Source organism: Cinclus cinclus, chromosome 12 (genome assembly GCF_963662255.1).
Source record: "Cinclus cinclus chromosome 12, bCinCin1.1, whole genome shotgun sequence".
In the NCBI taxonomy this organism is placed as follows: Eukaryota; Metazoa; Chordata; class Aves; order Passeriformes; family Cinclidae; genus Cinclus; species Cinclus cinclus.
The window spans coordinates 6,303,022-6,315,661 of record NC_085057.1 but is presented as its reverse complement, the minus strand read 5'-3'; the positions used below and the strand labels follow the sequence as shown (position 1 = coordinate 6,315,661).

The following is a 12,640-nucleotide window of genomic DNA, read 5'->3' as shown; positions in this document are numbered from 1 at the left end:
TGAAGTTTCCTTTTCCAAGATTCTGAATATATTCCTCAATGTATCTCACTTCCTTACTTGCTGAAAGGAAAAGCTGAATGCCTTTCCCCAGGAAGGAGATGAAGACTGCAGTCCTTTATGAATGGCACTTCAAACCAGCTGCAAAAACACAAACCATGGTGGTAGCGATGATTTTGATATAAAGCATCAGTACCTGTTTCCATTTTGCCATCCAACGCTGCAGGACCATCAAGCACCAAACTTTTGATTTGGAGGAATTCATCTGGTTCATCTCCTCCAACAACAGTGAAGCCAAAACCCCTGCTGCTTTTCCTTAGCTTGGTGTGGATGAACTTCCCTTTCAACTCAGAAGGGTTTCGTGTAAAAAAAGGTTTTCCTGTGTAGGAAGTTTGGAAAAAAATCTATAAGCAGGCAGGCAACAGTGTTTGATCTCTTTTCCCTCTGCCCCTCCTCATCCTAACGAGTCCATGGACAAACAAAGTGCAGGGACAGGACTGCACTTCACTCCTGCACCCTCTCATCTCATCACACTCCACCTGTCTCCCTGGATCCAGGCATGCAGTACAAAACCCCAGTGCCTGGCACTTTGTTAGCTGTAGCAAGGCTACAAATGGGAAAACATGCTGCTTTAAAGAATGGAATACATTAAAGCTGGGAATGCTGGCTTAGATGTGTGCCTTATCTCTGTCCCGAGGTGGTTACATCCATGCTGGGAAGGATGGGGCAGGGTTAGGGGGCCTCCTACAGAAGGAATCTGTAGTGAGAGTTTCTGCAGAAAGAAGCATCATTATGTTTTTCACCACTTAACTTTCTCCCAGCCCACTAAGCAAAAAGCAAAAAGTTCTGAGCTCTGACAAGACAGTGATACCCCTTAGCATAGCCCCCACTATTGCTACTACCCTGTGACCTGCTCTGGTGAAAAAGGGGAGGACGTTGATGTTGTTCTGCAGACACTGTTTGAAGTCTTTTCTCTTCCCTTTCTGCTCCTTGCCTGTTGTGGATGAAAGGCTTCCAGTGTGAAGTACAAATCAAAGAGCAGCCCAGGACCAGAGCAGTTGTGCTGGAGGGCTGGGAATGCTCTCTGGAAGCACAGCTAAGAGGGAAAGAGGTGCTCCACGGACAAAAGCACATCCTTGTAAACCATCCTTGCACAGGCTCAGGAAAGGGATCATGCTTGCTGCACTTCACAGTGCCAACACTAAACACCTTTGCACTTTTAATTGTTTTTAACGCTTAGCCTGTGCCACTAAGCCCTCTGGTGACAGCTCCAGGATCAGCAGTGGGTATCACAGCCAGCAGAGCTGGCACACTTTCAAACACCTCAGCAGCATTGCTGTGGGCCTCTGCTCAGAAAGGAGACCTCGGGGGAGAGCTAGGGGATTTGAGACTCCTAAGACTTTGACTAGGGGAAAAAATGTATATTTGAAGATTATTCATGAGGAGGCACTGCGAGAAATTGTAGTTTTCTGCCTTTGAAGGGTGGCAGAGGAACATGACAATCTTGCACATCACGGGCAGATGGTCTGCTCAGACCCCAGTCTGCAAAAAAAGCCCTGACTATCAGAATGCAACCCAGTGCCTCAGTTAGCAAACACAGCTGAGAGGCAGAGTGCAGCGGGGCTCATTTCTGGTTCAAAGGACAAGCAGAACAAGCAGAGCTTGCTGCTGTCTGCCCACAGGCACAAGCTGAGCTTGCCCAGCAGCAGCAGGACTGCAGCACCACAGGCTACATCCCACCTACAGCATTCAAGAGGGTATCACATTTGAAATTAATGTATCTACAAAACCCAGGCTTGTGAGAGTGTTGCCAGGGGCACAGGAAGGGCTCCTTGTGCCCACGTCCCTGCCATCAGGGGGAGAGATGGAAACCTCTGTGCCTGGAAGCTGGAAAAAAGCTTCAGCAAATGGGGAGGGAGAGAAGAGTGAGCAGCACTGAGGAAGGAAGAGGAAGGAAGAGGAAGGAATGAAAGAGGGGAGGAGCCATCAGCAGGTATCAGGACATGTCGCTCAGAGGGGTGCTGAGACAGGTTAATGCTCTGCTCTAACACTGCTGCACAATTTTGAGCAGGCTCCCAACATCACCCCTGTGTGACAGCTCCTTTGCACTGCCACGTGTGGATGCTTGGGCAGCCCTTGCTTCAGCCTGACTGTGGAAAAAGCAAAGGTGGCTCTCACAGAAGCCTCCAGGGGGGAGATCAGCATTTTTGGGGCACTCTGATGTCATCTCTAAATTCAGGTGCCTGGTGGTCAGGGTGCCATCCTCAGACCTCCCATGTTTTCTCCTTGCCAACAGGTTGGATTACTCTAATGTACTGTGTCTGTTTTGGAAGGGCTGATATGCTTCCACCTGCTGCAGAGAGCACTTCCTGGCTCTTCCAGGCAGGAAAGGCTGCCTGGGACAGCAGCACTCCAGTCAGGCTGGCCTTCAGAGACCATGCGAGTATTTCCCAGCTGCTCCCAACTCTGTCAGGAAGATGCATTCCAGACAAATTCCCCCTGTCATCTTCCCCAGGCTCTGGTTCCTGCAGACCAGGGCAATGCCATTCACTTGCTATGCAATTCAGATGTAGTAAAAAAAAAAATCTACTTGCAGCCACCTGTAACCAGAGAGCACTTTACTGCCACAGGTACAAGTGGAACTCACCGCCCTTGCTGGAGACCTGACCTGGCAATGTTTCAGCTCATGCTGCAAATTCAGGAATGATTCATGTCCTGTCTGGTGAGTTATTTAAGGCAAACAGCTGGTCTATGAGTGACTGGATACACAAACCACTGACACAATAAATCAGGCTGTAATAGCCTAAAGTACCTGTATGGAAGTTCAACTTCTGAGTAAGTCCACTATGTTTGAAAACTTGGAATGCTACACAGAGAATAGCCACAATCCTCTTTTTGATGCACATAATCTCATTCACCTTTTGTATTCAGCAACAAATGTAGTCTTGAAACAACTAGTCCCAAAATCTGGGAATTCAGATAAGCAGGCATAGGCCCTGGTGTGTCACCAGTAGTGGAAATACTGCCCTTGTGGTGGCTGAGGGAATTTCATTCTCGGGAAAAAAAACCTTGTTGCTGTTTTACAACTGGTTTAACAAGGCTGTTACCTTGTACTGGTGCTTCCCGAACTGCCTCTTGGTTGTTTGAAACATGGTTTGCAGCAGCAGTTGGAGGGAGAGATGGACACTCCTCTGTCCATTCTAGAGAGGACAGAGAGGGAAATGTTACTGGTTTCACAACAGCACCACAAGCTGCTGCGTGTGCACATGCTGGGAGTGTGAGGGTCAAGCAGAGGAGAAGTGAGAGGCATGGCAAGAGAGGAAACAGAGTCACAGACAGAGGGAATAAAATGAATGGGATGTCCAAAAACCAGTGCTGAAGGATTCTACATCCAGGTCAACTGCTCCATCTGGTGGGACATCCTATCTCACACTGAAACCTGCGACATGATTTGCATCTAAGTGGAGCTGACATTTAAATGAAATCTATTCCCTGTGCTACTCATGGCATCTAAGCAGAAGAACAAACCCAAATGCCACATGGCCCTCACTGCAGTTGAAGTTGAAGCTGTATTTGAAGAAAAAAATGTAAAAAGTAAGAAAGGGAACAAAAGGGGTTGGGAGGGAGGAAAAGAATTTTAAATAAGTGCTTTTTAAAAAAAAAACAAACCTCAGTCTCTCATGCAGGGTTTATTTAGTGCATGTAAGTGCCCACTCCTCATCCCCTCTGACAGCCTGAGTCCCTCTCTGTGCAGACTGGAACAACACCAGCTACAGTGACAAACTTGATGGAGCAGACTGAAGAGGAAAATGTGTTTTAGCTGTCTCTGGGAAGTCTAGAAACTTCCCAGAAACAAAGGACACACAAAGAAAAATCTCTCCTGTTTAACACGATTGAAAACTTCTACATTTAAGTGATACAGTTGTGATTTCCTCCTTTTCTGCATCCTCATGAAGGACAAACAGCCTTTCCTGTGTAAATCACTTTGCCTTTACACACTGAGGAGGGAAGGACAAACACACAGGCACGGTGCTGCCATGGCCAGAGGGGACGTTCCCCCATGGATATTCCACCCACCACACCCTCGAGGGTGCCAACCTTCTGGAGGCTGTTGCTGCTGTTCCAGCTGCTTCTTCCTCTTGGCTTCAAGAACTGGGTTCTCATACTGTGTCTTCCGGTTGATGTGGCTGGAGATGGAAGAGAGCAATGAATTAGGGAAACCCTTTGTGCAACAAGCAGGGATGAGGGCCAGGCATTGAAACTCCTCTTTCTGAGGAAAGGAGTAAAATACCAAACAAACCAAACAGCAGTGGGTGTGGAGCAAGGCTCATCCAGTTGTCCCAAAAAGAGTATTTAGAAAAAAAAAGCACATTCTGGTATTGACATGGTGTCTCGAGTAGGGATGGTTAATTCCTTCAAATACATTAAAGTAGTGATCTATCTGTGAAAAATGAGATTAAAGCAGGAAAGGCATACTGTCTGATTGCATTTTAAAAGACAGGCCTGTATCATCCCTGCTTTAATCAGATTCCCAGAGGTGCAGTCATTTCCTGGCTCACCCAAGATAAAAACATAGCAAAACAAAATAAAACTAAACAAACCAAACCCCAACATCTGTCAGCAATCTGATCAATGCACACAGGTTGTCTTAAAAATATCTGCAGGGATGCAAGCTATGAGCTGGGCTCCAAATGGATCAAAATCTATCCAGAATCTGCCACCAGCAAATACTCCCAGTGGAAAAGAGCATTTAGTGAAACTTCAGCTGCTTTCCTTAGGCAGCTTTTGAGCACTATGAGATGTTGAGAGCCAGTATTTTGTACCAGTTCCAGGAAAAGAAAAAAATCAGCCCAGTCCCATCATGGCAGACAAGGCATACACTCAGCAGAGGATTAACCACCTTATTAAACCAAGTGATGAAAACAGCAGCCACAGATGCTGGGGTGGCAGGACTTGGACTCCCTGAATGGCTCATCAACTGCTCAAGAGCCATTTTCAGTAGTGGTTTTGCTACAGCAGAGGAAAAGGTAGACCTCAGAAAAATATATTACCTTAAAGCCTAACTTTATATGCAAAGCAAAGCTTACCATTCAGAACTTGCTATTATACTGTCTCCTATCCAGTATGCCTTCATAAAAAAACCCACATGAAAACCAACCACCTTTTCAAGTAATTGTGACAGAAGCACTCCAGGGATTTATGTTCAGAATTTCTTCTGCTAAAGATCAATATTAAATCACTAGAAAAATATTTAACTTACTAAATAAAAAATGAGTTACTGAGTTCTAACTCACTAAAAGTGAGTTCTAAATCACTCACTGAAAAAGATTTCCCATTTCAAGATATCTTTGGAGAGCCAAGGAAAAATGATAACTACTTTAAAAATGACATAAACTTTTTCATGATACAATTGTCTCTCAATAAAAACTATTACATAATAACAGAGTGCCTGATTTAAAGGGACAGAGACAAATGCTAAAATTATAACCATCCTGGTAGCTCAGATAGAGCAAATAAAATAAAATTATGTCTTACTGCAGTTAGGTTTTTATTTAATTTGATCAGTAAGGAGTGCCACAAAACTAATGGGCATATGTACGTAAGTGACAGGACAATATCCTGTTAAGATCTCTTGGCATGGCATTTAATAGCTGAAAAATATTCTTGATGTCTTTGGTAAATAAATGTCAAGCCTTAATTACACAGTTTGCTAACCTTGTTTCCCTAGGCACAGATGGTAGGGTCAGAAATGAGCCAAAGCAGACAGAAACTGTATTCCCTGTCTATTCTGAGGGCTATCATAAGCCATCCTACTAGACAGGAGTATACACATAATTAAAAATTCATTTTATGGGGTCAGTGATGAAACAAAACTCCGATCTCTGGTTTCCCAAAGGAGCAATCTGACATGTCCATAAAGGAGAATCTGCTCTAATTCCACAGAGTCCCATTTAACCTGTAATTCTATTCACAGCCACACAGCCTGATGGAAGAGCCTCTGCCATGGATGTTTGGTCACACCATCCTCTCCATTCCTCCTTTTGGGTGTCTTCTGACTCAACTGGCAGGTGGATTGCTTTGGCACACTCATTTCATGACCACAGCAGCGCACAAAGGAAATCAAACTCAGTTAATTGCACACTCGTTAATGTTCTCTGCATAGAAGTATTTTGTGAGGTGCTGGAGCACCTGCACACCCCAACCCTGGATTGCTCCTGTCTTCCTTGAGCTCAACTCCCTCCCAGGGCACTCCTGTGTGCCCTGAGCCCACTCCCACTGTGGGCTGGGTGGGGAATGGCCAGATAGGGCTGCCCTCTCCTGTAACATCCCCCAGCCTGTAATGGGCCAAGGTCTTCTCCTCCTTCTTGGTCTGAGATGATACCAGCACAGCACAGAGTGGAGTGCAAGGGAAAGCCTCCTCCCCCTGACAGCCACACCAGGACAGGGAGCAGCACTTACTCTACATAGTAGACACCATATACAGGATCCTCAATTTTCTCCCAACCAGCAGGCAACTCTGGAAATAGAAAAAACATTACTGAAGCCTCCAAGACAGTTTTTTTCTGACAGGAAGCTGCTCCTCCCCAACGTGCAAAACTCATCAGTAGATCGGACCTTGCTTTGGACACTTTTCAGAAGGATCACAGCCCCTTTTGAAGGGCTGGCACAGCACCAACATCCCAGCCAGTGCCCTATGCTGGGTCAGCACATCGCTGGGAAGACGCCCACACCGGTCAATTTTTGATTTGTTTTTTGCATTAAATGAGCAAATGCTCAATAAATTTCTTGTCTGGGACTGCCTCAAGTACCCCCCTGGTTTCTCCACCGTGGCCAGTGGCCCCGGTTGGAGCACTGCAGGGGAAATCAATGCAGGAAAGGCCAGGGCATTCTAACACTGACCCATGAAGGTGGGTGAGACTATGGCAAGAAATTGCAGCCCACTGACAGAGACCACTTCCATCTCCTGTACCAGGGCTGAGCCATTAATGCTCACCAGTGCAGAAAAGAGGATTTTTTTACTCCTTTCTTTAGGATTTGCATTGCTCAGCCATGAGCCCAATACAAAACCAGGACAAGGTGGATTTGCCATGTATGCCAACATATGGAACCCACCCAAGAGGGGCTGGCACAAGGGTATATTTCACTGCACATAGCTTCATGCAAGAACACACACTGCCATAGTCACATGGAACAGAGATTTCCTTCCTTTCATTACCATAATTGACAAGAAACAGTTCTGAAGATGAAATTAACCTTTTGAAATGGATCCGCTTTTGTTCCTGTTGATCTTTTAGACTGCAGACAGTACTTTAACTATAATTAGTGAATGTAATGCAGTCACTTCAGCATCCAACTGAGGGTTATTAAAGATGTATGTGTTACTTAAGGGCCTGATCCTTGTGCCACCCATTTAAACACAATGTTCCCATTGGCTGGGGGTAACAAAATAATCATCCTATTACCAATGCAGAGTGGTGCGTTTGTGTAATACTGTGAAATAACTCAGAAAAAGGCTCCACCACACTATGGACTGTGCACATGTGGTCCCACCAACTCTGCACATTCATTTAAATATAGGATAAAACCCCAATATTGTTGGATAACACAAGTTCAAATACCCCATGCAAAATAATTTGTCAAAATTTAACATGAAATTTGTCAACACTAACAGCAATCTATGTTTGCTCATTACCAAATGCAGAGATTTATTTCCATTAATGGCATCAATTGTTGAGCCAATGCAATCAACAATGGCCCATTAATTAGAATAATGTTGCCATAAGGATAGAAATATCTCAAGACTGGAGAGGAACAGAATCTATACAAACACACATGGACTAATTACTCAAAGTTTATGTTTGTGTTCAGAATTGGCTGGAGATCAGATGAAATCAATTTTCATGGGTTTTGCTCCACATGTCGCCTATTTTCAGATAAAGGGTAGGTTTTCCATTCTTATCATTATTTTATCCTCATTGTATTTAACATCTTTGGATTCCTTGAGACATAAGCCATTAAATGCAAGCCAATGCTAACTTCTGGGCACGAAAAAAACTCCATGTTTTTATCAGCAGAACAAACACTTCAGAATTAGATATTCCTTTACACCCTGCAAGTTTATCTGAGTCAAAGTCAGAAAGCTAGAGGCCAATCTTGAAAGCCTTTTTCACAAAGGGAACTCTCAGGTTTGCAGAGGAGTCCCAGAAGGTGAGAACACCATGGGACTGGCTCCAAGAGTTTCAGTGTGATTCAATTAAGACCTGGCATGCAGTTGGGAAAATCACAAGCTGTTGCAGCCATTTAGTTTGTTGCACTGTGGTGAAAGTAGAATGGTAAAGAGATCAAGCTGGGGTGAAAGAAAAATAAAAAGTCAATGAGGGAAAGGAGAAGTGATGCACAGATGCCTTCAAATGAGTTCTAACACTTTTCATACTAAATATATTTTGTCTGTTTTGGACTATTAAGTTCTTCTTTATTTTTAAAATTTAAGGAAAATAGTTTTTGTTTTCTTCTGTTCACAAAAGATTATTATATTAAATTTCTTTTTTTTCCCCTTTTGAAGTATTTTCACAAAAGATCAGAACACCAACACTTTCCTAACCCCAAAAATGGCACTATGCCAAAATCTTTCCAGTTTACTATCTCTGCATCTTTTTTAGGAACAAATCACCATGTTTTCAGATATAACAATATACAAAACTGCAGCTTTTCACACATTTCTTGTTGATTATGTAGATGCACTTTTCGACTCCTACAAGCTTCCAGAAGTTCCCTAAAGTAAAAGGCAATATTCTCCATAGCCATGTTGCAGTCTATCTTCTTAGCTGCTTTAAATTATTAATCTCCTTCCTCTATCTCTCCTGCCAAACTGAAGATGACCCAGAGCATTAGATTTTACCACAAAGATGAGATTTCAAAAAACATTTTGCATCATTAGGAGCCTGAGTGAGCCACATGGTTTTTATTTTAGTACATCCACGCAACACCAATGCAGCCCCAGAGCATTTATCAGCAGGTGGGTAAATTCAATGGACAAATACCTAATGTCACAATTTTAAGCCTGGGATAAGTACATGGAATCCTACTGAGATGCTCTAGTATCCTGCCCTGCATACACAGGGGCTGGATGGATTCCTAAAAAATTAATTCTCTAGCCACCAGGTATTTCAGCTGCAGCCATGCACTGCTGTGAAGGAGCTGGAGAGGAACTCAGCACACTCAGCTCTTACTGCTCCCTGTGAAGCCAGGACTCGTCCAAGCCATGTCAAATTCTGCTTTACAGGTTAAATTTTTGTGTCTGAAGAACAACCTCCTGTTAAAATACAGTGACCTATTACTCCACAGCTCTTTGGAAAACAAGAAGTTGTGAAAATGCCTCAAGTCTGTCAACCAGTTTTTACTATCCTGAGTTACTATAACTATACTAAGTTTTCATACCCCCTCCCTAATGTTGCAGTAACCAAGTGAGCAATTTGAAAATGTCTTTCTTTACAATGCAACATTTGCATATCTCAATGGTGTAGCTCAATAAAAGTTATCTGCATTGAAACAAAGGGAAAATCTCGTGATGTTCAAGCAGAACGCTTGTGTACATAAGTGCCTGTAGATCTGGGGTCAGGCTTATCAATTAATGAGTTTTCCTGCATCTACCTTTTCGGTTCTGCTCTTGCACTAGTTCCTGACAGCAGACTGAAAGAAGGGTAATTTCTGTTTAATATTGCCTCTAACTTTGCTTTTTTAAAACCTCCCTCTCATTTTAAGCCACTGGTTGTTAAGACCTTTGTGAGAACCCTTTGCAGATTGTTGATGTGCATCCACCTACTTCTGATGCTACTTGGTCTGCCGATGATCATTTGTATGAGCTGCACATAACACTCATGAACCACTAAAGAGATTGCATTCCTCTTTAAATTGTCATTTCATTCAAATTCTTGCTCTATAAGAACTTGGGCATATAATTCCGGGCGTATTATTTAGAAGAACCATTTGTGGAGCTGTGTTCCAAGTCCACTGCTGGCTGCTGATGCCATATCCATCACAAAGAAGCAGTGAGCAGAATACACTTACTTGCAAGTCATTACAGAAACCAGAACTTAATTCCCTGGTAATACAATTCCTCCAGTATGCAGAACTATGAACTCTAACTACAGTCCTTTTTAAAAGCAATAATAGTCCTAGTGGAAATAAAATTCTATGCAACCTCTTATCCTTTCAGCTCTGTGAGTGCACTAGAGCATAGCTGAACAGAAATAACAACTACCTCTGCCATCAGTATAAACACAATGAGCACTGCTGAGATTAGATATCAAGACAGCATCCTTCACAAAGAGATGCAGAAAATAAAAGTGTACCACATCACTGAAAATCATCTGTTTATAAAATCACTGACTGAGGGAAAATTTTAAGTTGTTTCATTCACAAGCTCAGCTGAAGCATCTGATGTAATATTTTAACTTTCTGAATCCCACGTAGCTTCTATTGTCTGGGAAATGTCTTGGGCCCCAGTGAAAAATCATCATGAGCTACTTCATTTAATCTTTGGCTTCTATAAGCTTTTTCCTGGAGCCAGAGATGTAAAAGGAAAAGACCCCAGTTTCCGCAGAGTCCAGACGGAAGTGGCTTTGAAACAACTTTTCAAGACTGGATCTCTCTAGCTTTCTTCAAACTCTGAATCAGTAAGAAAAACACTGCAGATCTGAAGCTAGGGGAAGAGAAATGCTCTGTGTACTAGGTATGTTTTGCTGATAAATTGCTCTTCTTGAAATTAAAAAAAAAAAACAAAACAACCTGAAAGATGCAAAATGATACAAATGTTCAAATGAGAAAGTAAGTAATTAAAGGCTCAAAACAGTGCAGTTGAAGTCAAATATTAAAGTGAGAGATGGATGATTTACCTAGTTCACTGTCCAGTTCCTCCGTGTGCACCCCTTCTTCTCCAAGGGAAGAGCAGTAAATGAGACAGAAAAAATTAAAAGAAAATTTCAGATACCAGCCCCAAGCAAGAAATTCCCTACAGCAAATAGCAGAACCAGCACTAATTTCTACACACCAAGCCCAAGCTTTCCATTTATCACACTCCAGTGATCAGAATATTGATGGATTTGATGCAGATAATGAAAGAACTGGTTCTTGCACTCTCAAAACATATGCATCAATGGACTACTTCCATGTCATGGTTTGATATGGCAAAGTCATGAAATTGTGATTTTCTCACTGTAGTGAGGCTTTTCCCTCAGATCTGTTTGGTCTGACCTTCGCAATCTGTTCCACAGACACATAGATTTATCAGAAGGCCAGACCTGGATACTAATGAAGAAATCTGAGAGGAAAACCTTGCACCTAAATAAGGACTAATGTAGCAAGGTTTTCAAGAAAGCACCTAAATTTATGTGCACGCAAGGTCCAACAGACTTCACTGTCCTGCTCAGATGATTTAAGATAGGCATGAAGTGAAGTGCCTTGTTTAACTGAGGGCACAGACCCACAGTCCAGATGCACTGGTGAGGCACAGACAGGAATGCACCAGTTTTAGCAGGGCACCTGGGACAAAGATCACATAATTTTTCAAAGACACAAAGCCATCAATATTCGCTGTTGCTCCATTTATCATTATCTGCTCCATATTCATAAGTTAACAGTGACACAGATGATTAAAGTATTGCTTGGCCTATAAATAATAATAATGTAGTCTGAAAATGAAAGATGGTGACAAAACCAGAACAAAGATGGTAAAAACAATCTTGGACCCAATAGCAAAGGGACCCAGCGAAGTTTAAGCCACATAAATGAATGACAGAAGCAACTAGAACATGTAGGGTTGCAGCACCTAGACACCTAAAAAAGCTTCCGTGACCTCTTTGCAAAATATTCTATCAAAGTAGCTGTTTGGGACCATTAGTGTGAAATACAAATTGCAATTTCCTATGACAGTCTAAACAACAGGAGACAAGCAAAAACTTTCTTAGGGACACATATCCTGATCAAGCAAAAGCACAAGGCAACTGCACCCAAACAAATCTGAAACAATATCTAATATCTATAAAATCCATAAAGAGGGTGGGATGAGCCTGGCAACTCACACACACACACACACACACACCAAACAAAACAGAGGAGTCATCCCACTGACTTTTATGGAATGACACACAACAGCGACCCATACCAAAAGACATCCAGCTTCCATGATGAAGCAAAACTAACCTTCTCTCCAATTTGTTTTTTGAAACATAATCATTCTTATGTCCTAATCAAGATTAGAGCAGCCAAGCAAAGCAGTGCAGAGCACTACTGTAACTATGAAGCAACTGGTTTAACTAATGAATGTTAAAAATATCCATTAATGAGCAACTTGGTGAATGAAGTGAAGGGGTGTGTGGGAAGATGAAATTAGCTGATTTTAAGCAGTTGATAAACAAAGATGCCACTGCTCTCCAAAATTATGAACTCAATGAAATACAATAATACCAGCTGTATGTTTCTATTCCAAATTAAACAATTTATTCCAATGTTTGCTTTATAATTGCTAAGAGGACAAGAGAAAGACTTTCCCTACTGCAAGGAGACTTAGAATTGTAACAGAGGAGCTCAGTCACCCTCTGTAGCCTTCTGGTACTGGCTGCTCCTTGCCTGGCAAATCCCTGTG

At 42.6% G+C, this 12,640-nt stretch overlaps 1 protein-coding gene across 1 annotated transcript in view; it reads right to left on the bottom strand.

Moving 5' to 3' along the window:
• MAGI1 (membrane associated guanylate kinase, WW and PDZ domain containing 1) overlaps positions 1 to 12,640 on the bottom strand; it is a 332,032-nt gene that overhangs the window by 53,395 nt on the left and 265,997 nt on the right. The window contains exons 7-11 of the mRNA XM_062500989.1: positions 10,893 to 10,928; positions 6,457 to 6,514; positions 4,075 to 4,184; positions 3,105 to 3,197; positions 194 to 376 (exon numbers count right to left, since the gene is read on the bottom strand). Of these exons, the coding sequence (XP_062356973.1) occupies positions 194 to 376; positions 3,105 to 3,197; positions 4,075 to 4,184; positions 6,457 to 6,514; positions 10,893 to 10,928 (480 nt within the window). The remainder of the gene's footprint in view (positions 1 to 193; positions 377 to 3,104; positions 3,198 to 4,074; positions 4,185 to 6,456; positions 6,515 to 10,892; positions 10,929 to 12,640) is intronic.